Source organism: Schistocerca piceifrons, chromosome 5 (genome assembly GCF_021461385.2).
Source record: "Schistocerca piceifrons isolate TAMUIC-IGC-003096 chromosome 5, iqSchPice1.1, whole genome shotgun sequence".
Taxonomy (NCBI): Eukaryota; Metazoa; Arthropoda; class Insecta; order Orthoptera; family Acrididae; genus Schistocerca; species Schistocerca piceifrons.
In genome coordinates this window covers 564,984,488-565,011,151 of record NC_060142.1, presented here as the reverse complement: position 1 = coordinate 565,011,151, position 26,664 = coordinate 564,984,488, and the positions used below count along the sequence as shown (strand labels likewise).

The 26,664-nt window shown below is 38.4% G+C and overlaps 1 protein-coding gene across 4 annotated transcripts in view; it reads right to left on the bottom strand.

Annotated features, from left to right (window-relative positions):
- Positions 1-26,664, bottom strand: part of LOC124798017 (actin-related protein 8) — a 173,646-nt gene that overhangs the window by 132,883 nt on the left and 14,099 nt on the right. For 3 of the 4 annotated variants that reach the window (XM_047261215.1, XM_047261217.1, XM_047261218.1), the window contains exons 2-3: positions 26,126-26,293; positions 11,868-12,077 (exon numbers count right to left, since the gene is read on the bottom strand). In XM_047261215.1, the coding sequence (XP_047117171.1) occupies positions 11,868-12,077; positions 26,126-26,293 (378 nt within the window). The remainder of the gene's footprint in view (positions 1-11,867; positions 12,078-26,125; positions 26,294-26,664) is intronic. The other variant, XM_047261216.1, reaches the window with a different exon arrangement.

Sequence of the window (26,664 nt, the reverse complement as noted above, 5' to 3'; positions counted from 1 at the left end):
AAAGTTTGTCTATTCTATCAAATATTTTCAAGCCAGTACAACTGCAACAAAATTAAACTATCCATAAACAGAGGTCACATACAACACAGATGTAAAAGTACTGTACATTTACTTTTGTAGAAGATGTAAAAATGTTTTAAAAATCTGATTTGGACATAATTCTGGTTGTCTACTATTGAAGACACAACAAAACACACATTCATTATGTGCAAAGAAAACTTGTACCTGTCATGGTTACAGAAGTGCATTGTGCTACTGTCCTCACACTGTTTGTTTTTTTAACTCCTTCTGTTTTCCATTCATTCACTCATTCATTCATTGTGTTTCACAGATACCACCAAGAAGGATGACCTTCATGGATGTGGAACAAATCAAAGTATGCATTAACAAAAGACAATCAAATCATACAATCTCAAACTGTACAATGCATAAACAATAAACTACCACTATTCAACTTAATGCAGTTTATGGTTGTATCAGCTAAATGTAAGTAGATTAGAGAGAAATCCGTTGTTTTAAATGAAGTTGCTGCTTCCTCAGGAGCATTAAGCAACTGCTCTTGATCTTAAAGTTGTAACTTAATATTCACTTGATTAACATTGGTATTTTACAAAGAAATATTATCTAGATTTGTAACAACAGAAGCCTGTTTACACAACATTATTACGTGTCATGTAGCTGTACAATGAATACTTCTGCTTAGATTAGATTAGATTAATACTAGTTCCATGGATCATGAATATGGTACTTCGGAATGATGTGGAACGAGTCGAATTTTCCAATACATGACATAATTAAGTTAATTAAACAACATATTTAAGTTAATATAACAACTTTTTTTAATTTTTTTGTGTTTTTTTCTTTTTTTTCTTAATTTATATCTAAAAATTCCTCTATGGAGTGGAAGGAGTTGTCATTCAGAAATTCTTTTAATTTCTTCTTAAATACTTGTTGGTTATCTGCCAGACTTTTGATACTATTTGGTAAGTGACCAAAGACTTTAGTGGCAGTATAATTCACTCCTTTCTGTGCCAAAGTTAGATTTAATCTTGAATAGTGAAGATCATCCTTTCTCCTAGTATTGTAGTTATGCACACTGCTATTAGTTTTGAATTGGGTTTGGTTGTTAATAACAAATTTCATAAGAGAGTATATATACTGAGAAGCTACTGTGAATATCCCTAGATCCTTAAATAAACGTCTGCAGGATGATCTTGGGTGGACTCCAGCTATTATTCTGATTACACGCTTTTGTGCAATAAATACTTTATTCCTCAGTGATGAATTACCCCAAAATATGATGCCATATGAAAGCAATGAGTGAAAACAGGCGTAGTAAGCTAATTTACTAAGGTGTTTATCACCAAAATTTGCAATGACCCTTACTGCATAAGTAGCTGAACTCAAACGTTTCAGCAGATCATCAATGTGTTTCTTCCAATTTAATCTCTCATCAATGGACACACCTAAAAATTTGGAATATTCTACCTTAGCTATATGCTTCTGATTAAGTTCTATATTTATTAATGGCGTCATACCATTCACTGTATGGAAATGTATGTACCGTGTCTTATCAAAATTCAGTGAGAGTCCGTTTATAAGGAACCACTTAGTAATTTTCTGAAAGACAGTATTGACAATTTCATCAGTTAATTCTTGTTTGTCAGGTGTGATTACTATACTTGTATCATCAGCAAAGAGAACTAACTTTGCCTCTTCATGAATATAGAATGGCAACACATTAATACATATTAAGAACAACAAAGGACCCAAGACCGACCCTTGTGGAACCCTATTCTTGATTGTTCCCCAGTTTGAGGAATGTGCTGATCTTTGCATATTATGAGAACTGCTTATTTCAACTTTCTGCACTCATCCAGTTAGGTACGAATTGAACCATTTGTGCACTGTCCCACTCATGCCACAATATTTGAGCTTGTCTAACAGAATATCATGATTTACACAATCAAAAGCCTTTGAGAGATCACAAAAAATCCCAATGGGTGGTGTTCGGTTATTCAGATCATTCAAAATTTGATTGGTGAAAGCATATATGGCATTTTATGTTGAAAAACCTTTCTGGAAACCAAACTGACATTTTGTTAGTACTTCATTTTTACAGATATGTGAAGCTACTCTTGAATACATTACTTTCTCAAAAATTTTGGATAAAGCTGTTAGAAGGGAGATTGCACAGTAATTCTTGACATCAGATCTATCCCCCTTTTTATGCAAAGGTATAACAATAGCATATTTCAGTCTATCAGGGAAAATGCCCTGTTCCAGAGAGCTATTACACAGGTGGCTGAGAATCTTACTTATCTGTTGAGAACAAGCTTTTAGTATTTTGCTGGAAATGCCATCAATTCCATGTGAGTTTTTGCTTTTAAGCAAGTTTATTATTTTCCTAATTTCAGAGGGAGAAGTGGGTGAGATTTCAATTGTATCAAATTGCATAGGTATGGCCTCTTCCATTAACAGCCTAGCATCTTCTAATGAACACCTGGATCCTAATATATCCACAACATTTAGAAAATGATTATTAAAAATATTTTCAACTTCTGACTTTTTGTTCATAAAGTTTTCATTCAATTTGATGGTAATACTGTCTTCCTGTGCTCTTGGTTGACCTGTTTCTCTTTTAATAATATTCCAAATTGTTTTAATTTTATTATAAGAGTTGCTGATTTCAGACATGATACACATACTTCTGGATTTTTTAATAACTTTTCTTAATATAACACAGTAGTTTTTATAATGTTTGATAGTTTCTGGGTCACTACTCTTTCTTGCTGTCAGATACATTTCGCTTTTCCGGTTACAAGATATTTTTATACCCTTAGTAAGCCATGGTTTGTTACAAGGTTTCTTATGAGTATATTTAACTATTTTCTTGGGGAAGCAGTTTTCAAATGCATTTACAAAAATGTCATGAAATAAATTATATTTTAAATTGGCATCAGGTTCACGGTACACCTCATCCCAGTCTAACTGCTGTAGGCTTTCCCTGAAATTTGCAATTGTTAAATCGTTGACTGAACGTACTACTTTGGAGGACTGTTTAGTATTGCTGAATGGAGCTATGTCATATATTGTAACTAGCTGTGCACCATGATCAGAAAGACCATTCTCAACAGGCTGAGCATTTATCTGGTTAAACTTATCTTGGTCTATAAAGAAGTTATCTATCAGTGAACTCCTATCCTTTACCACCCGAGTAGGAAAATCAATAACGGGTGTCAAATTGAAAGAACCGAGTAATACTTTAAGGTCATTTTTCCTATTACCCTCTTTCAGAGAATCTACATTGAAGTCCCCACAAATAATAATTTGCTTCCCCCTGTCTGACAGATAGCACAACAAGGAGCCCAAATTTTTCAGAAATAGATGAAAATTTCCTGATGGGGACCTATATACAGTTACAATTATAAATGTGCCTTTATTTAATATAACTCACAGGCACATGCTTCTATATGTTTCTCTACACAAAACTTTTTCGTTTCTATACTTTTTGCACTTTTCATGTAGTGAACCAGAATCTAAACAAACAGATAATTTGAAGGGAAGTGGATAATGGAGTATATTTTCTTTACAACTGGTACTCCCTTTTCATCAGCTTCTCTTCTCAATCTTCCTTTTTGTGGGTTAACATCGTCTTCTATTGTCTTTCTTGTCTTGCTGCCAATAGAAAGTAATTACAAAAGATAACAACAACAAATGTCACATATTAAATGCCCTATTATTCATGTTGTGGTATGTAAATTATGCATTACAGGCAGGTTAAAATATATGTTTACTAACACAGCCAAGAAAAGCTGACAACTATAAATCTGTCATTTTTTTAAATGCCACACTGAAAACTAATCCAGATACTCATGAGGAGCACCATACCAAGAAGCACGTATCTGGATCCACAAAATACACCTATCACACGAATATAACCAACTAATGTGCCATACATACAATAGATGCTTCAAACAACCGGTTTCAAAAATGGGAAATAAACATGCTTATTGGTCATTTTTGTTACGGCATAAAGTCAAGCGCCGGCACACCAGTCAGGAAAGAAAGAGAGGAGATGGCTGTGAGAAGAAGTCAGCCAATCACATGCTGACTGGACCTCCCTCGAGGACAACAATGCGACAGCAGCAGCCCCTGTGAAGTGGACATAAGCACTGCAATCGACTGGCGGGGCCCCAGTTCAAGAGCAGCTTCAAGATTAGACACTTGTATAGCAGTGTCAACTCTATTCACTTCGTTTGTACCCTCTATGTACCACAGACATGAAATTTTTTATACTGAAGAAGATTTATTATTTCATATGTCACCCTTTGCTTGTGACACATCTGTGTAATTGCAAAATTAAGTAATGTATCTCTTCTTTTTCTAATAAAACTCATTATTACAATTTGTTTGAATGTTTGTCTAGCAAACCAAGTAAGCAGGCTTCCTAGACACCATAAGTTTAATCTGTAACAAAAGTATAAAATTGTTGCAGAGCTAAAAAAGTGACTATTATCAGAAACCTATTGAACAATTTTCTGCAGAAACATCCTCCAGGCTGTGGCTAAGCCATGTCTCCACAATATCCTTTCTTTCAGAAGTGCTAGTTCTGCAAGGTTCGCAGGAGAGCTTCTGTAAAGTTTGGAAGGTAGGAGACGAGATACTGGCAGAAATAAAGCTGTGAGGACGGGGCGTGAATCATGCTTGGGTAGCTCAGATGGTAGCACTTGCCCGCGAAAGGCAAAGGTCCCGAGTTCGAGTCTCGGTCTGGCTCACAGTTTTAATGTAAATCTTACTCCTCTCGCATTTTTTTAAAAGACTTTACCATCGACAATAGTAGTGACAACAACAAAGGAGGGAGGGGGAGATTACAAGTTCCAGCACATCTTAATCTGTGAAGCAGGAGTGTTCGCAGCTATGTGGGAATGTCTTTTGTACAAAAATTAGCAGGTAGACCAAGTACAAGGAATGAGGACTTCTCATACACTGATGAGCTACTGATAACAGATATAGAAAGTCTGTAATATTAACTGTCATCAGCAACAGTGCTGAACTACGTTCTTTTCAATAATATACACAATAGTTCTGCACTTTACTTTCTTCAATTCCATGGTCTCTGCAACAGGAAAGTAACTTTAATACATTCTTGAAACAGTGTTTTACATATTTTAATTAACTAGCAACTGGCAGCAGTTTATTCACATAATTCCACCTCTACTGACCACAATAAATGCCTAACAAAAGCCAGCAGTGTAAAAATACAATTAAATAATCTCTATGAAATATTAAGAAATACAAAGGATTCCCCCTATTTCCCCTACATAGACAATGGGCATATGCATTAACTATCAATTATTGTTCTTGAATTAAATGACAGTCATCTGGTTCATCAAAGAAGTGTTTTATGCTCTGATATGGTGGTCTATTTTGTTGTTTGAGCACTGTGCTATCATCATTTATTCATTCATTGTGTTCTGTAGAGACCATTAAAAAGGAGACCCTTTACGGTGTTGAACAAGTCAAAGTAAGTAACAAAATACAAGGAAATGGCAGAAACTTTATTGTATACTGTATTAACAATAAACTATCACCAATACTATTCATGTTTATGTCAGCTAAATTTAATCAAGTAAATTAGAAAAGGAGATACTACTTTTGAAAGAGCTGTCGCCTATTCAGTTACACTTAATATTTACTGTAAGAGCTGCCGCCTATTCAGTTACACTTAATATTCACTCTACGTTGCTGCTGTTAGCTTAATATTTACTTGATTGAAATCATAGCTTCCCTGAGTAATACTCGATAACATCCATAAATACTCAGTCCTACTTGCAGTACGTTAGTATTTGTCATGTAGATTTACAACAAACACTGCGAGTTGCCACACAGAAAACATAATTTTTCATCCTTGCATCTTTATATTCAGACAACTGAATCAAAAAGTGGCTAATGAATATGTTTTTAATTTTCTTATGAAAAGGTAGGGATTTACAATTTCATACTGTATGTTAGATGGGAACGTGAATATTTTCCCATCAGAGTACAGAACTGCGGTCTGTACACTACACAAAGAGGCAAAATCTAAATGGAGAATAATTTTTTGCACTGTACTGCATCTGTGAACATCACAATGCAGAAGAAACTAATATTTATTGTCAGCAACAAAAGGCATTAATGATTAATGTATTATGAAGTGAGAGTAATAATTCCAAGATCCCCAAAATGTCATCTGCTACCTAATGGTTATCTACTTTATACAGTATTTCTGTTGATCATGTCTGCTCAAAAAACATTTACATGCACTGCCCCAGAAGATAATTCTGAAAGACAATAAGAGGGAAATATGCAAAACAATCAAACGGCCCCGTTTTTAGATCAACACAATGAGAGATGCTTCTAAAGAAAAGCCTGCTGAACTGAGTCTCTTGATAAATTTATTTTGTACTGACTCCATTTTAGTGTGCTATTCAACTAGAGCCACAAGAAATTTTATACTGTCTTTCATTTAGTGCATGAGCATTTCTAGGTCTGGTGAAGGCTACATCAATGGAAAGAACAGGATGAAATAACAACAATAATACAAAAAGGGTAAGATTGCTACTCACCCATACAGAGGAGATATTGAGTTGCAGACAGGCACAATGAAAAGAATGCTACACACTGAAGCTTTTGACCAAAAGGCCTTCTTCCAAAATAGAGAACACTCACACTCACACACACACACACACACACACACACACACACACACACAACCACCGTCTCTGGCTGCTAAGGCCAGTACACATTATTATTTATTAATATTTACTGATACAGAACTATCTATCTCTACCCGCACAGCAAACCACAAAGAACTCCAGGAATTCAGAATGTTCATCAGTAGCAATTTTCAGCGTAACAAAATATTATATACCCAGATAAGGTGGAATTTGGATCCAGCATCACTTCGTACACTTAATCGATGAAATCATGTCCACTGGAACATATTCTTCTACTCCAGGCATCAACAGCAGACTTTCAAAACCAGCTCACTTGGTGTATTTCAGAGACGGGAAAATGGTGTTAAGAACACAAAAAACTCTCTGTAACTGGAGTGCTTAATTAACTGTAAAGTGGACAAAACCATATCCACAAAGTGTTGCACAGTACTGATAATATGGCATTCTTGACAACACCAACAATGAAGCTCTTATAATTACACAACAATCATGAGCAACTGAACTCCACTGAATTAGGAGTACCTAGTTAGTAGCTGTTTTCATCCTAATGTTGGCATGATAGGGTTCCCTCAATGCATCCAGTCAGGTCTCATTCCATGTGCATAAAATTTAAGCTTCATAGTACAAGGGGCAGTCAAATGAAAATGAGACAGATGGAAAAATGTAAGCAGACTGTTTATTATTTCAACAGTAAACTCCATAACTGTTATCCCACTGTGAGACAAGACAGAAAATTCCTTTACAGAAAAATGTTTTCAACTGCCCTTGGAACCTTGATTGTACCCAGGCATACCACCTTCTCGTCCAAAGCAAATCGACAGCCATGAATTCCTTTCTTCAGGGCTCCAAAAATAAGGAAATTGCATGGAGAGAGATTGGGACTGTATGGAGGATGTGTAAGTGCTTACCAACAAAACTTCTTCAAGATACTCGAAACAACCTTGACAACATGCAGGCCCATGTACACTGCAGAAGTTTTGCTGGGAAGCCCTTTCACATCCTCCATACAGTCCCGATCTCTTCCTGTACGGTTTCCATGTTTTTGAAGCCCTCAAGACGGTCATCTGTGGTTGTTGATTTGCTTCAGATGAAGAGGTGCATGTTTGGGTACAATTGTGGTTTCACTGGCAACTGCACACATGAAGGCACTGTCTATCTTGTCGCATAGTGGGATAAATGTATTGACAGTTATGGTGATTGCATCTGAAATAATAAACGGTTTATTAACTTTTTTCCATCTGTCTCATTTTCATTTAACTGCCATTCACATAAATGGAAGGGGGTTCCTTGGACTTCATAATCAGAAAAATCTTGAAAAAAAGTCAGCAACTTTGCAAAATATTACTCCCAAAAAAACTAAACTCCATGCAAACAGGCCATGGAGGACCAACAGTACCGGCCAGCCTCCGCATCATCCTCAGCCCACAAGCATCGCCGGATGAGGATATGGAGGGGCTTGTGGTCAGCGCACCACTGTCCTGGCTGTATGTCAGTTCACGAGACCTGCATGAAGCCATTTATCATCTAGTTACAGGTTGTTTACTTCAGTTTCCTTAACAAAAAGTGTTCTCATTTGAATAAAACTGATCAGGTCGTGTGACAGGTCAGTGGTCCCAAGGCAGGTAGAAAGAGGGCAGAACAAGTCAAGCCTTTCTGTTCACGACCCAATCTGGACAACTTCCGGTAATCTTCGCTTTTGAGAGACAGTAGCACATGTAGGAAGTACAATGTCTCTATCTTCAATTTGTTTATGGCAAATGTTTGCTCAGGTATTACTTATATGAAATGATGAAGTAAATAGCCAACGGTCATGCACTCATTAATAATTTTCTTTTGCAATTTGCAGGTGCGTAAATTAATTGTGCATCAAACTGCCACACCAGCTGTGAAGGAAGTGATGATTTATTGGTAATTTGAATAACAACCACAAAAACAGAACCTGTATGTTCTTCATCACTGCATATGACAAAGTGTGGTATTTTGCCCCTCTCTATATTTGTATTTCAGTATTCTTTCTAAGTTAAATAACAGGTTGTTGATCATGATATCCCTGTTGTAACTTTACAAAAATCACTCATGGTACCCATTTCTTGTTCTGTCGTTTTGGGTGTCTTTGATCCTGATTAGTTATCTCAATCAAAAGTTAAAATGGTCAGTGCATTGAATTATGAAGCAGAACAGTCAGACTAAAATAATATAAGGGCTCAAGTAGGATTTGATCACATTACATAAATTATCAATAACGGGGTTGAGGAGCTTGTTTCTAATACACTGAGAGTATAGCTTATCATATCTGATCGACACTTTCCTTTCAACCAGTGCTGTAGTGGCACAAAAATGAAGGATTTATCAGTGCTCTACACCTAGTTTCAAACTAAAAGTTTTGAACAGTCTGACTGAGGGGCATCAAGCTCATGGAGGATTCCAATAATTAATCTTTGTATCATCATACTTTTCTAGGGTATAAAAAAAACTTACATCACATTATTAAAATTAAAAGACCAATATCAATAATAAATTTGAAAGTAATAAAGTTATTGGTTATTCTGCTACTTCTGAACAGTACTTATTATAGATACAAAGAAAATGAGATTTTTAGGGGCTCACATTTTTTCTAAACCTAGGGGTCAAGAGCAACCCTAAACCTTTTCCTACAGAGCCAAAATTACAAACAGTTAACTTTTTGTGCAATGGAACCAATCTGTAGGGCAGGAGGGGGTGTTACCGGAAAGAAAAGATTCCAACTTGAAGAATAAGAGCCATTCTAATGGCATGGATGTTACAAGAAACTGAGCCGCCAAACAAACAGATGCACTTCGTCTGGCAGTAGGTTCCTGTGTATTTTACCTGTGTAAGGCAATGGCAAACATAACAATGGCCTCTTTTTATTCAAAGAAAACGTACCCCACAGAAGGATATCTTCTACACCTACTTGGATGGTGTCTCATTGGCAAGCAATATGCATTATTTAATGTGGTTTTCTGCTGTGCATATCTTGCCACTGGCAGTGCGTACCAAACGTAAAGCATCTCATCACCCCAGGTGACCTTTTCCATATTTTGAGAGTCCGATGGTGTTGTGTCTATGCCCAAACTAATTCTTTGAATGAATGAATCAAGGAATATGATCTGTTATATGCACTGATGAGAGGTACACATGTGGAGTAATGGCTTCTGGCTCCCATAGGGAGTGGTAGTTCTCGATGTTATGGATGCCCACCCAAGTTGTGGGGCAGCACTGACATGGAGAGTGGTTTGGTGCACTGTGGGCTTTCCACCATTGCTCCAATATATAATAGTTGATAGAAAACCCTCACAACATGTTGTTGTCCGAGGTGGTTGACTTATACCAGGGTCGGCCAAGGCAGGGTGTGTGGGCTGCGGGGCAGCCCGTCTGGGCTTTGCTCTGTCTTTCTCAGAAGTACCCAGGACATCACAATGTTTCATGTTGCAGTGTGGCATTTTTTGGTCGGTATGACACTCTTTACTTCGGCAGAATCGTGATGTCAGCGCTGTTTATCCTTCGCTATTTGTTCGTGCTATGAAGGATGTTCACAGGTCCAGTGGCTATTTGCACAAAATAGGCAGTCAAATAATCTATTGTCACAAGCTTTTACAAATTAATGGGAATGATAGAAGGGATGACAATTCTCATTATATATCATGCAGTTGAAAAAGTGACAGGTAATGCACATTTGCTATGAAATGACATTACAATACCATGCAGAAGGAATTTAAAGATTTAATTGGCAATGAAAGAGCCAAAATTTACAACAAACGATAGACAGGATTCATTGTTCTCTACATCAAGAGGAACTCTGTGCTAAATTTGCAGGCATGGAACACATGAAGAAATTGGTGGTATGAACAGAAAATTTCTGAAGTCACACACATCATTCCACTGACGGCTGCTACAGTTTTTGATGGAACTGAACAAAGAGTACTGTGAAATACATTGGTCAAGTCAAGGGGCTTGCCTGCAATGATTTTTCAATTTAAAACTCACCATTGTTGAATTTATGAAGACAGAAGGAGCCTAGTAATGAAAATTAGAACCTCCTGAAAGGATTGCAGACCTAACATTTCAAGTGGACTTGAATACACATTTCCCACAGTAGGACATTGCAAGAAGAGAAATTGCATGTTTCTGATTTGTTCGGATGCATTCAAAGAGAAAATTATGTTGTAGAAGAGGCACATTCTGACAAAAACAGTCCAGTTCCCTAATCCCACAGGTGTTAAATAAAACACGAGGTTTGAAAAATTTTTGTGGCCGTGAAAAAATTACAAGTTTAGTTTCCTACTCATCTTGAGGACATTGCCAATCTCACATCTGTTTTGAGACCATTTGGCATTTCAGTTGAAAGTGCCACTATGCACATGCAGATGTAACTGACTGATCTGCAAGGTAGTCCCATTTTAAAGACATGACACACTAATGGTAACACCATCCAGGGTGTCTACATTGCTTTCCTTGGGTAGAGTTTCCTTATCTTCATAATGAAAGTTCTATTGATCAATATATGTGCGTGGAAGACGTTTTTTAGATCAGGAAACTAAGTAAGTCACAATATTGTGGCAACCTGAGGGCAAAAATCTGTGAAATTGTCTTTGTCTGTCTGTCTGTATACCAACAGTTGGTACTAGATAAAAATTATGTCTTCAGTGCGCCAAAAATAATTAAATAGTACTGAAAATTTGTTTTATATGTAAAAACAAAGATGATGTGACTTACCAAATGAAAGTGCTGGCAGGTCGACAGACACACAAACAAACACAAACATACACACAAAATTCAAGCTTTCGCAACAAACTGTTGCCTCATCAGGAAAGAGGGAAGGAGAGGGAAAGACGAAAGGATGTGGGTTTTAAGGGAGAGGGTAAGGAGTCATTCCAATCCCGGGAGCGGAAAGACTTACCTTACGGATATGTGTGGATGGATATGTCTGTGTGTGCGAGTGTATACCCGTCCTTTTTTCCCCCTAAGGTGCCAGAGTTCACTCTCTCTCTCTCAAACACAGCAACTATATCTAATTCAGTAGTTCATATGGTGAATAGCATTCTACGCTTTCATAATATTGTGAATTGTTCATGAGAGTACTATACTAATGTGTTTAATTATTAATACTTCTGAGTTTAATATTCTTACCTCATCACCAACAACAACATCTGTATCAGGCACTGTCCATACTGGTGGCTCTGAGTTAGGTAATTCTTCTGCACTGGACTGTCTGTTAAAAGCAGCTATTTGTTGTGGCGGTGTAGCATAGCGCCTACGGCCGTCTGACTGAAGGCATGACTGGAGAGTGTGTGATATCTGCAGTCTGCATTCTTCCATTTCATGAAGAATTTCCTTTGACTATAAAAATTAAAAATAAGATGACAGTAAATGTTATACTAGTAAACAAAAATAACATGAACAATTATAAATCAAGTGAGACCATTCCGTCAGTTTGGCTAAATCACGGACAACCCATTAATGGCATGCCACAAGTTTTAATGTTTGGCTCACTCCTATCTTTTTTCTATAGAAATAATATCCAATCATAGAGAAATAAAGTGGAAATTATTCGTTTATGTCAGCACTGGAAGCATCATAATTATATAAACAGTGGTTGGGCAGCATCAAAAAGAGTGTGAAGTCCAATAAAATTATTAAATAATTTGCTGTAAATTGTCTATTAATTAAATTAGACAGAAAACTGTTCATAAACTTCTATGCAAGACAGAAAGTAATATTCACAATAGTTTATAAAGCAGCAAAACTGAAGGCACTGCTGCAATAACAAGATAAGTCAAAGTTACAAACTTTCAAGTAAAAAACAAAAAACTGTCCAGAAATTGGAAAACTTTATTAATCAGTCTTGCCTTTTCCCAATCTACACTCCTGGAAATGGAAAAAAGAACACATTGACACCGGTGTGTCAGACCCACCATACTTGCTCCGGACACTGCGAGAGGGCTGTACAAGCAATGATCACACACACGGCACAGCGGACACACCAGGAACCGTGGTGTTGGCCGTCGAATGGCGCTAGCTGCGCAGTATTTGTGCACCGCCGCCGTCAGTGTCAGCCAGTTTGCCGTGGCATACGGAGCTCCATCGCAGTCTTTAACACTGGTAGCACGCCGCGACAGCGTGGATGTGAAACGTATGTGCAGTTGACGGACTTTGAGCGAGGGCATATAGTGGGCATGCGGGAGGCCGGGTGGACGTACCGCCGAATTGCTCAACACGTGGGGCGTGAGGTCTCCACAGTACATCGATGTTGTCGCCAGTGGTCGGCGGAAGGTGCACGTGCCCGTCGACCTGGGACCGGACCGCAGCGACGCACGGATGCACGCCAAAACCGTAGGATCCTACGCAGTGCCGTAGGGGACTGCACCGCCACTTCCCAGCAAATTAGGGACACTGTTGCTCCTGGGGTATCGGCGAGGACCATTCGCAACCGTCTCCATGAAGCTGGGCTACGGTCCCGCACACCGTTAGGCCGTCTTCCGCTCACGCCCCAACATCGTGCAGCCCGCCTCCAGTGGTGTCACGACAGGCGTGAATGGAGGGACGAATGGAGACGTGTCGTCTTCAGCGATGAGAGTCGCTTCTGCCTTGGTGCCAATGATGGTCGTATGCGTGTTTGGCGCCGTGCAGGTGAGCGCCACAATCAGGACTGCATACGACCGAGGCACACAGGGCCAACACCCGGCATCATGGTGTGGGGAGCGATCTCCTACACTGGCCCTACACCACTGGTGATCGTCGAGGGGACACTGAATAGTGCACGGTACATCCAAACCGTCATCGAACCCATCGTTCTACCATTCCTAGACCGGCAAGGGAACTTGCTGTTCCAACAGGATAATGCACGTCCGCATGTATCCCGTGCCACCCAATGTGCTCTAGAAGGTGTAAGTCAACTACCCTGGCCAGCAAGATCTCCGGATCTGTCCCTCATTGAGCATGTTTGGGACTGGATGAAGCGCCGTCTCACGCGGTCTGCACATCCAGCACGAACGCTGGTCCAACTGAGGCGCCAGGTGGAAATGGCATGGCAAGCCGTTCCACAGGACAACATCCAGCATCTCTACGATCGTCTCCGTGGGAGAATAGCAGCCTGCATTGCTGCGAAAGGTAGATATACACTGTACTAGTGCCGACATTGTGCATGCTCTGTTGCCTGTGTCTATGTGCCTGTGGTTCTGTCAGTGTGATCATGTGATGTATCTGACCCCAGGAATGTGTCAATAAAGTTTCCCCTTCCTGGGACAATGAATTCACGGTGTTCTTATTTCAATTTCCAGGAGTGTATATTTAGGCCACCAACACACTGTAATACTTTATTATGTAACCAAACAAGAGATTTATTATGATATTTATTGAATTAAAAAAAACTGGTTTGCATTGCACTAGCACCAAACAACTTTGCTTTCTGAGATGATGTCAAAAAACAAACAAATAAATAATGAAACAACAACTATCAGCACTTTAAAAATAACTGAACATGATAAAGAGTCTGAAAATTACACAAAAAATGGATACCATAATACATGGTAAATAAGAAGTTAATTGTACTTCTTCTTCTGATGAACTGTGTGTAGCATCCAGAACATTTCTGTCACAGTCCACCTTTTTATAAAAGTCCATGTCTGAGGTTGGCACAAACTTCTTGGCAAGCTTCCTAACACCTTTACATTACTAACTTTGAACAGGCGGATTCACTTTATAAAGTTTTTCCTTAGGAAAAGTTTAGTTGAGGCTTTCTGAATGATGAAATCATGACAGATAACTTGTGATAATGATGCACTACAGTGAACTATATGCTTGTCTGCAGTGGGGTACTCAAAGAATCTGTATTTTGAAACAGTAAACTTTTCATTATCATTAATCTTAAAGTTTGACAAAAATAGCTTTCTTGGATGAAGCAAGAAGTCTAAAAATAGATCTTCTGTAACATCAACCACAGCAAAATTTGTCGATGTATTTTACATGTCAGATTCTGACTACTGTTTGGTGCAATGACAAAGCAAGCCCTAGACATGTCTGGTTCTTGCCTAAAACACCCTACATCGACAAGTCCGTTCTCTATGTTACTCTAAGTTGGTCCCTTGGACAGGTCTCATTCTTGTACCACACAATAGAGCAATTTTAATACTATGCAATGGTTATAAAGTCTCCTTTTCGTTCAAACATGGGCATATCTGATTACTGCTCCAATGCCTTCAATTGCTATCATCCACTCATTGTGATAATGAACAATACAGGAAATTACGTACAAAAAAAGACATAAGTCCACATCATACATATCAAGCATAATAGGCTTATCTAAAAATTAATCTATATAATTTATCCAAAAAAGGTTCACATAACACAAGCGTTTAAATAAAAGTGGTATCAGTATGAAAGCAGGATCTCACAGTGATATAAACTAATGAAATCTTCTTGAGATTCCAGCCATATCAAGTGGTTAAATAGCCGCTGCACTGCAACTATATTTCAAGCTATGAGTGAACTAGAAGATCAACAGCAACAAAGATGTTGCTGGGAGTCAAGAAAATGCATCAGAGATATTGCCTATAGATAACAGAACACAAGTTTTATCTTTGAGAGTATTACAAGGCTAAAATCTTAGATTTTTCCCTAACAGTGCTGATCTCCATGTATCTTTATCGGTCATAATTACTTCAAATAGGCAATTTAAGATATATTTACTTTTAAAGAAATAAAAAAGGTTCCTTCAGAAATGTCTCAACTACATTTAATCCACACATTACGCACAGTCCAAGTTATAATTCCAAAATTACTGTTACAAACATTGAAATTATAAAAAATATTTTTCACCTACATCCGTATGAGATTAATTTTACTACAGCTGTTTATTAAAATTCACGTAGCTCATTTCTTATTTGTAAATGACATTTCCATGTGTTTATAAAAAAGTGCAAACCCTGAAACCAGCATGATTAACAGTGTTATGGACCTTCTGTGTAGGGCTGCCAATAAGCAAGAATTGGATGCATACAGCTTGTGAATTGTTTTCACATGAGTTCTGTGTTACGACTACGCATGGGTTGCACATATACTTCAGTTAGTGATGTTGGGAAGAGAAGTACACACTATGGTCTCTTTTCTTACATCAACCACAGACAATAATGTTAGGTGAATAGAGGGGACGATGCATTTTATCCAGTTGCTTCTCATAAAACCCCATGGAATAGTGTGGGTGTTGGGATGTTGTCACATTGTAAGGCACTAGCACTGAGGGACAAGTGGATCTATGCCATTAAAACGCATTTGTTCACCTAATATGCCCACAAAATCGTTGGCCAAAAGTAATCCTTCAAGATTAACACCAGCACAACTTACAAATACAACAAAACAACAGAATCACCTCCACAATTTGCACTATGAAGTAGGCACTATAAGAATATTGCATTTCCATCATATGTAAAACTGACTAGTCGCTGTAAATGGGAAAAGATGACACAATTGATCATGTTTCAAGTTTACAATAATTCTTGGTGTATACTGCACAGTTTTAGCAGCACTCATATTGTGACATGTTCTAGGTGGTTGTTGTTGTTGTTGTTGTTGTTGTGGTCTTCAGTCCTGAGACTGGTTTGATGCAGCTCTCCATGCTACTCTATCCTGTGCAAGCTTCTTCATCTCCCAGTACCTACTGCAGCCTACATCCTTCTGAATCTGCTTAGTGTATTCATCTCTTGGTCTCCCTCTACGATTTTTACCCTCCACGCTGTCCTCCAATACTAAATTGGTGATCCCTCAATGTCTCAGAACATGTCCTACCAACTGATCCCTTCTTCTAGTCAAGTTGTGCCACAAGCTCCTCTTCTCCCCAATTCCATTCAATACCTCCTCATTAGTTATGTGATCTACCCATCTAATCTTCAGCATTCTTCTGTAGCACCACATTTCGAAAGCTTCTATTCTCGTCTTGTCCAAGCTATTTATCGTCCGCGTTTCACTTCCATACATGGCTACACGCCATACAAATACTTTCAGAAATGACTTCCTGACATTTAAATCTATACTCTATGTTAACAAATTTTTCTTCTTCAGAAATGCTTTCCTTGCCATTGCCAGTCTACATTTTATATCTTCTCTACTTCGACCATCATCAGTTATTTTGCTCCCCAAATAGCAAAACTCCTTTACTGCTTTAAGTGTCTCATTTCCTAACCTAATCCCCTGAGCATCACCCGACTTAATTCGACTACATTCCATTAACCTCGTTTTGCTTTTGTTGATGTTCATCTTATACCCTCCTTTCAAGACACTGTCCATTCCGTTCAACTGCTCTTCCAAGTCCTTTGCTGTCTTTGACAGACTTACAATGTCATCGGCGAATCTCAAAGTTTTTATTTCTTCTCCATGGATTTTAATACCTACTCCGAACTTTTCTTTTGTTTCCTTTATTGCTTACTCAATATACAGATTGAATAACTTCGGGGATAGGCTACGACCCTGTCTCACTCCCTTCCCAACCACTGCTTGCCTTTCATGCCCCTCGACTCTTATAACTGCCATCTGCTTTCTGTACAAATTGTAAATAGCCTTTCGCTCTCTGTATTTTACCCCTGCCACCTTCAGAATTTGAAAGAGAGTATTCCAATCAACATTGTCAAAAGCTTTCACTAAGTCTACAAATGCTAGAAATGTAGGTTTGCCTTTCCTTAATCTTTCTTCTAAGATAAGACATAGGGTCAGTATTGCCTCACGTGTTCCAACATTTCTACGGAATCCAAACTGATCTTCCCCGAGGTCGGCTTCTATCAGTTTTTCCATTCGTCTGTAAAGAATTTGCGTTACTATTTTGCAGCTGTGACTTATTAAACTGATAGTTCGGTAATTTTCACATCTGTCAACACCTGCTTTCTTTGGGATTGGGATCATTATATTCTTCTTGGAGTCTGAGGCTATTTCGCCTGTCTCATACATCTTGCTCACCAGATGGTAGAGTTTTGTCAGGACTGGAAATACCAAGGCTGTCAGTAGTTCTAATGGACTGTTGTCTACTCCCGGGGCCTTGTTTCGACTCAGGTCTTTCAGTGCTCTGTCAAACTCTTCACGCAATATCATATCTCCCATTTCATCTTCATCTACATCCTGTTCCATTTCCATAATACTGTCCTCAAGTGCATCGCCCTTGTATAGACCCTCTATATACTCCTCCCACCTTTCTGCTTTCCCTTCTTTGTTTAGAACTGGGTTTCCATCAAAGTTCTTGATATTCATGCAAGTGGTTCTCCTTTCTCCAAAGGTCTCTTAATTTCCCTGCAGGCAGTATCTATCTTACCCCTACTGAGATAAGACTCTACATCCTTACATTTGTCCTTTAGCCATCCCTGCTTAGCCATTTTGCACCACTTCCTGTCAATCTCATTTTTGAGACGTTTGTATTCCTTTTTGCCTGCTTCACTTACTGCATTTTTATATTTTCTCCTTTCAGCAATTAAATTCAATATTTCTTCTGTTACCCAGCCCTCGTCTTTTTACCTATTTGATCCTCTGCTGCCTTCACTATTTCATCCCTCAAAGCTACCCGTTCTTCTTCTACTGTATTTCTTTCCCCCATTTCTGTCAATTGTTCCCTTATGCTCTCCCTGATACTCTCTACAACCTCTGGATCTTTCAGTTTATCCAGGTCCCATCTCCTTAAATTCCCACTTTTTTGCAGTTTCTTCAGTTTTAATCTACAGTTCATAACCAACAGATTGTGGTCAGAGTCCACATCTGCCCCTGGAAATGTCTTACAATTTAAAACCTGGTTCCTAAATCTCTGTCTTACCAATATATAATCTATCTGATACCTTTTAGCATCTCCAGGGTTCTTCCATGTATACAACCTTCTTTCATGATTCTTAAACCAAGTGTTAGCTATGATTAAGTTATGCTCTGCGCAAAATTCTACCAGGCGGCTTCCTCTTTCATTTCTTAGCCCCAATCCATATTCACCTACTAAGTTTCCTTTTCTCCCTTTTCCTACTGTTGAATTCCAGTCACCCATGACTTAAATTTTCGTCTCCCTTCACCACCTGAATAATTTCTTTTATCTCATCATAAATTTCATCAATTTCTTCATCATCTGCAGAGCTAGTTGGCATATAAACTTGTACTACTGTAGTAGGCATGGGCTTCATGTCTATCTTGGCCACAATAATGCGTTCACTATGCCGTTTGTAGTAGCTTACCCGTACCCCTATTTTTTTATTCATACCCCTGCATTACCCCTATTTGATTTTGTATTTATAACCCTGTATTCACCTGACCAAAAGTCTTGTTCCTCCTGCCACCGAACTTCACTAATTCCCACTATATCTAACTTTAACCTATCCATTTCCCTTTTTAAATTTTCTAACCTACCTGCCCGATTAAGGGATCTGACATTCCATGCTCCGATCCGTAGAACGCCAGTTTTCTTTCTCCTGATAACAAAGTCCTCTTGAGTAGTCCCCGCCCGGAGATCCGAATGGGGGACTATTTTACCTCCAGAATATTTTACCCAAGAGGATGCCATCATCATTTAATCATACCGTAAAGCTGTATGCACTCGGGAAAAATTGCGGCTGTAGTTTCCCCTTGCTGTCAGCCATTCGCAGTACCAGAACAGCAAGGCTATTTTGGTTAGTGTTACAAGGCCAGATCAGTCAATCATCCAGACTGTTGCCCCTGCAACTACAGAAAAGGCTGCTGCCCCTCTTCAGGAACCACACATTTTTCTGGCCTCTCAACAGATACCCCTCCGTTGTGGTTGCACCTACAGTACGGTTATCTGTATCGTTGAGGCACGCAAGCCTCCCCACCAATGTCAAGGTCCATGGTTCAAGGGGGGGGGGGGGTTATCAATTGTTATAAATGTTTAAAGTGTGTACCTTACATAAAACTATAACAGCAAATGATCTGATGTTACTTGCACCACACTGATTTTACAATTGTTTGTGATAATCCTCTTCAACTTTGCAGGTATGAACACTGATGATTGATTTGTATAAATGATTACCTTTCACTAAAGCAAACAAATGTAACATGGCTCACTGCTGGTTCAAGCCTTATGACTGTATAACACATTGGTGGCTTGTGTGTCAATAACACAGTTTATGTAGTTAGGTAGTTTCTTATTTAGCCACACAAGGTTGAACTGACTCCATCCCTAACCTTCCCAACCAGGAAAATTACAGGATGATCACCAGGAATCAAACCAGGGACTTCCACATCACTAGTCAATAATGCTGCTTAATACATTACAGATCTGTCCTTTTGCTGATTGCATCTTCATGGATCCCATGTCTGTTACCATCATCTAGGTTACAGAATATTCTTGACTGATTATAGCACTTAACAGCACCAGGACTTGAAACGAGTTCCAATCTATGTGCAACGCTCTAATAAAATAAGCTACCAAGATATGACCCATTACCTGCTCCAGTTTCATTTCTGCTACTTTCTACGCTTCTTAGAAGCTCTCCTGCATACCTTGCTGGGCTAAAGCTCCAATTACCAGTTTGATGCACAGTTTTAATTTGCCTGCAAGATTTGGAACAGTGAACACTCAGCTGCAGGTTGAAAGATTTCATTCTGGACCATGTGCATTATTGCTCTTAACCCTTAACCGGCATCGTGGGTCATTTTGGACCCACCGACAACAATAAAACTGTCTAACAATGGAAACACGCGGAGTTTCTGTTTCGCACGCCAGTGTAATCTCAGTACATTGTGAGGTGCACCAGGGGCCAGGAGCTCGCCACTTGAAATTTACTAGAAGTCGAGGTAAGTGCCATCATTGGGTCCAATACGACCCGTGATTCCAGATACGGGATTTTTGAAGTTAGTGTATACTGATTTATTTTGTGGTGTTTCAGGCACTTTATTGCCACAATGCAGCGGGGCCTCACTGAAAAAGAAATCTGTGAACTATTATTAGACGAAAATTATTCAGACACAGAATCTATAAGTGATTTTCAGCCTTGTGTTGAAGAGAACATAAGTGACGATGAAAATACACAACAAGAAATTTCTTCGGATTCAAGTAATTCATCACCTGATGATTCAGTAGCTGGCTGTCAAGTAATGCATATTTTCGTGGCAAAAATCAATTCAAGTGGTCTACTCATCCACCAGCTAGGTCCAGAGTCAGAAGCCACAACATCATCACTTACCCGCCTGGTCTCATCAGTACAGCTCGTGAAAAACGGAACATGTCACCAATTGAATCATGGCAGTTGCTAGTATCAGATGAAATGATCGCAATTATTTGCACTCACACTAATCAGAAAATAACAGAATATTCAGAAAAGTATAAAACTAATGCTACTTACACTAACCATGTGAGTATTATGGAAATGAAAGCATTCTTTGGGTTGTTGCTATTATCAGGTGTATTCAAATCTGGCCATGAAGATATAGAAAGTTTATGGGCAACTGATGGAAATGGCTGAGATATATTCAGAATAACAATGTCGGTAAAGCGATTTATGTTTCTGTTATCTGCTTTGAGATTTGATGATGTGAATTCTAGGGAAGAAAGAAGAACTACTGATCGTGCTGGTCTCATCTCAGAAATATTTGGAAATTTCATTCAGAACTGTCAGAAAAACTATAGCTGCTCAGAATATTTGACAGTTGATGAAATGCTTTGCCCTTTTAGAGGGAAATGTTTTTTCAGGGTTTATATGAAATTGAAGCCTGCTAAATATGGCATCAAGATTATGTGAATTTGCAACACTAAAACATACTATTTATACAATGCTTTTATCTATACAGGCAAAGCTATCACTAATAAAACAAGCCAACTCTCAGTTCCAACACAGAATGTAATGCAGCTTGCAGAACCTTTATTTGTAACAAACAGAAATATAACTGCTGACAACTGGTTCTCTTCTGTAGAGTTGGTTGACAAACTGACTGAAAATGGTTTGACCTATGTTGGAACGATGCGCAAAAATAAAAGGGAAATACCACCAGAATTTTTAGCCAGTAAACGACGCGTAGTAGGATCTACGTTACTTGGTTTTGTGAATGATAAAACATTGGCATCTTATGTCCCAAAAAAGAATCGAAATGTAGTGGTAATCTCATCAATGAACCATGACAATTCAGTCAATGAAAACAGTGGAAAACCTGAGATAATTGAATTTTACAACAGAACATTAGCCAATAAATGACGGGTAGTGGGATCTACGTTACTTGGTTTTGTGAAGGATAAAACATTGGCATCTTATGTCCCAAAAAAGAATCGAAGTGTAGTGGTAATCTCATCAATGAATCATGACAATTCAGTCAATGAAAACAGTGGAAAAACTGAGATAATTGAATTTTACAACAGAACATTAGCCAATAAATGACGGGTAGTGGGATCTACGTTACTTGGTTTTGTGAAGGATAAAGCATTGGCATCTTATGTCCCAAAAAAGAATCGAAGTGTAGTGGTAATCTCATCAATGAATCATGACAATTCAGTCAATGAAAACAGTGGAAAAACTGAGATAATTGAATTTTACAACAGAACAAAAGGTGATGTTGATACATTAGATCAAAAATGCGGCAATTATTCGGTCTCTAGAAGAACTCAACGATGGCCATGTGCCATTTTTTCAGCAAATATTGAATATTTTGAGTGCAAATGGATTCGTATTATGGAAGGCATGAAATAGTGGAAAACGTATGAAACTTAATCATCACATAAAAGAAATTGGATTGGAATTGATAAGGCCATTTATCACAGAAAGGAAGATGGAGTAGTCTTCATTTTCAGTAGATTTGAAGAGTAGAATTGATAATTTTCTAGGGGCAGCTGATGAACCACAAAATGACCTACAACTAGAAAATTCACCTTTCAATCAAAGTGGCTCACGAAAACGACGAAGATGATATTTATGTGGTCCAAAAACTGACAGCAAACAATCACAAAAATGTGACAGATGTCTTAAATACCATCAGACTTCAGGAATAATGTAACACTCTCAGTTCCAAAGATGGCAGGTGCTGACAGACGTGAATATTATAGAATGATCAGTTTAGTAAATCATGGCTGCAAAATATTAATATAAACCATTTACTGCCAAGTAAAAAGACTGGCTGAAGCCAATCTTGGGAAAGATCAGTTTAGATTATGGGGAAATGTAGCAACACAAAAGACAATACTGACAGAATTATTTATCTTAGAAGACAGACTGAAGAAAGGCAAACCTCCATGTACAACAATGGTAGGTTTAGAGAACGCTTTTGACAATGTTGGATGAATACATTCTTTGAAGTCCTGGAGATAGCAGGGATAAAATATAGGAAACAAAATATTATCTACAACTTGCATGAAACAATATGCTATTTTAAGAATAGAAGGACATGAAATGGAGGCAGTATTTGAGAAGGAAGTCAGGCAGGGTTGGAGCCTATCCCCACATCATTCAATCTGTACATCAAACAGACAATAAAAAAAGGAGACACTTGGAAAAGGAATTAAAATTCAGAGAGAAGAAATGAAAACTTTAAAGTCTGACGGTGACGCTGCAATTCTGTCAGTAACAACAAGGACTTGGACGGGCAGTTGAACGGAATGGATAATGTCTTGAAAAAGGGCTATGTCAATAAACAAAACAAAAGTAACGGTATGTAGTTGAATTAAATAAGGCAATGCTGAGGGGACTAAATTAGGAAATATGACACTAAAAGTAGTAGATGAGCTTTGCTATTTGGGCAGAAAAACAGCTGAAGGAGGAGAAGGAAATAACTGTTTAATGTCCCGTCGACAACTAGTTCATTAGAGACAGAGCACATGCTCGGATTAGGGATGGAAAATAGCCGTACCCTTTCGAAGAAACCATCTTCGCATTTGCCTTAAGCAGAAAATGGAAATCAGCATATGGCATTGTTGGCCGGGAGGCCCCATCCAGGGAAATTCGGCCGCCATCAGTCGACATCACATTGGGCGACTTGTGTGCTGGTGATGAGGATGAAATGATGAGGACAACACAACACCCAGTCCAACCTGGCTGGGAATTGAATCTAGACCTGCTTGCATAGGAGGCGAGCATGTTAGCACCCAGTTAAGCAGGTGGTCAGCCTTAAGCAATTTAGGGAAATCACGGAAGGCCCAAATAAGGAGGGCCGGATGCAGATTTGAGTCGCCATCCTCCCAAAAACGAGGCCAGTGCGCTAACCACTGCACTAACCTGCTCAGTAAAACAACTGAAAATGGTCAAAGTAGGCACAATATAAAATGCAGACTAGAGTTGGCAAAGTATTTTTGAAAAAGAGAAACTGCTAACGCTGAATACAAATGTTAGTTTTAGGAAGTCTTTTCTGAAGGTATTTGCCTGGAGCTTAGCTTTTTATAGAAGAGAAATATACACAATAAACAGTTCAAACAAGAAGAAAATGAAGCTTTTTAAATGTAGTGCTACAGAAAAAGCTGAAGATTAGATAGGTAGACTGGATAACTGCTGAAGAGCTACTGAATTAAATTATGGAGAAAAAAATTATAACACAGTTTGACTACAATAAGGCATCAGTTGATAGGAAACATTCTAAGGCATCAAGGTACCACCATTCTGGTAATGGAGGGAAATGTGGGGATAAAATTTTAAAGGGAGACCAAGGATAAAATACAGTGAGTGGGCCCAAATGGATGTAGGTTGCACAGCATGGACTAGCATGGAGAGCTGCATCAAAACACTCTCTGGACTGAAGACCACAACAACAACATATCTAGCAGTCTTTGATCTTGGTTCAATAACTGAACTTTTAACAACAATTATCCATTAAAAGCCAAAAACATCTCTCATTTTATGTCACCTACTTCTTATCTATTACACTGATAAATTTCTTAGAATGCTACAAGTTTGGTTTTCTTCTTTGCAATACCAAACAATAGTTCCAGTGCAAAATTGAGCAATTTTACTATTTCACAAAGAGGTTGTGTTCTGGAATATCTCTGTTTCCTTTACTTTGACAGGCATCTGACAGTATGACTATTCTATATAATTCGATATTAAGCAAGTAAAATTAAAATGAATTTCTGTAAGCCTCATTAGAGTTTTCAATATCACAACTATGAGGGCTGTGCTGAAAGTTCTTAGTAGCTCTTAAAATGTAAATCTGATGACAAAGGAAGTATTTAACTTTCAATGTGTGTGTTTTTTTTTTCGACCCTGAAGCATGCACGCAGCAGTTCCCCCATCACTTAATTTCAAACCATGTTGAGAATGGTGAGTGAAGAAGCAGACATTGCTGTGTCAGACACAGTACATTTTCATGTAATTATATATTTAAAAAAAATTAAATGCAGAAGAAAAAACTCTTTTCTAGTAGAGTCTGCCCCTTCTAGGCCCATCATGATGGAAATTGGTTTTGAGAATTTTAAAGAGATTGGGAGACTCTTGAAGATGAACCTCGTCTCAGTTGCCCAACAATGGCAGTGACCCAAAAAAACATTGATGCTGTGAGGAAAATGATCAAAGATGGTCCTCATCTCACATTTTGTGACAGTGAAAGGACCTTAAACATTGGACTGACTGCAGCACAAACCATTGTGCCTGATCATTTAGGCCTAACCAAGAGATGTGTCCACTGTGTGCCACATCCCCTGACAGAAAGCCAAAAACAAACAAGAATGGATCGGTGTCAATTTATGCTTGAAAAATTTGACATAGGGCAGCCCAAAGACTCTTACAATATTGTCAAACGTGGCAAAACATGAGTGTCACCATTAAGACTCCAAAATGAAGAGGCAGTCATCAGGTGAGGAACAACCCACAGAAGTTAGGAGAAGTAGGGTGTCTGGAATGAAGACAGTGACCACTTTATTCATCAAGATTGGTTGTCTCAACTCTGTGAGCTTGGATTCATGTCACATAATCAATGCTGAGTGGTACGTGACTGAATGTCTGCCAAAAGTCATCGCCACATGGAGGTCAAACACTCAATGTTGCAGGGTGGGCACCTTGTTCTGCATCATGACAATGCCTCAGCACACACAGGTGCCAGAACAATCGATTTCTTGGAGAAGGAAACAGTGTGTGTGTTACCCCACCCACACTATTCACATAACTTGGCCCTGTGAGACTCCTTACTGTTCCTTAAGAGAATGGAAAAAATTAATGGGCAGAGTTTTTCATTCGATGAAGAGGCTATCACAGCATACTCCCAGTGCTCTAATGACTTCCCTAGAGAAGCTTTGACTGAGACATTTTTGCGGTGATTTCATAGGATGAAAAAATATGTGTGTGTTCATGGAGAGAATTTTGAAAAGTTGTAACAGTTATATCTAAAACAAATTTTTTTCTGAAGTTGCGCTAAAAACTTTCACCATAATCCTCATATGAATATATTAATATTCACCTGTCCCTCACTTTATACAAAATGAACTCTTTCCAATATCATAGGTAGAAATTTACCAGTGAGACTTGCTTTGGTAGAAAGTAGTCTTGATATGCTGCTCCACCAGGTAACCTCCTCCTTGCAACAGCGTGAAGAACAGTGTGGGGGTTTAAATCTGAAGCCCTCCCCACACGTATAAACAAGGAACCAGGATGAATGACGATTATGGTCTGAGCTTGTATTTGCTGTAAATGACAAAATGTTACTTTAAAAACACTACTGTGATAACATATTTTACTTATATTATTAAGAAACATTTGACAGTGACAAGTAGAAGATTCTCAGATGCCTTCATATTTGTTCAGTGTAGAACACACATAAGACATCACCATCAAGCTGCTAGAACAAAGGAAAAGACACATAAATTATATAATAATACTGAACTCATTTCATCTTACCAATTTTATGAGATACTGCTCAGGAAAATATATCATTCAACAATCTTTATATAATCCATAGTGATACAAGATCAGCTAAGTACTCCTTTCACATTCTCTTCTGGAAAGGACTAAGCAATTGTTTCTCCCATCATTCACATACTTTCCTATAAATTAAT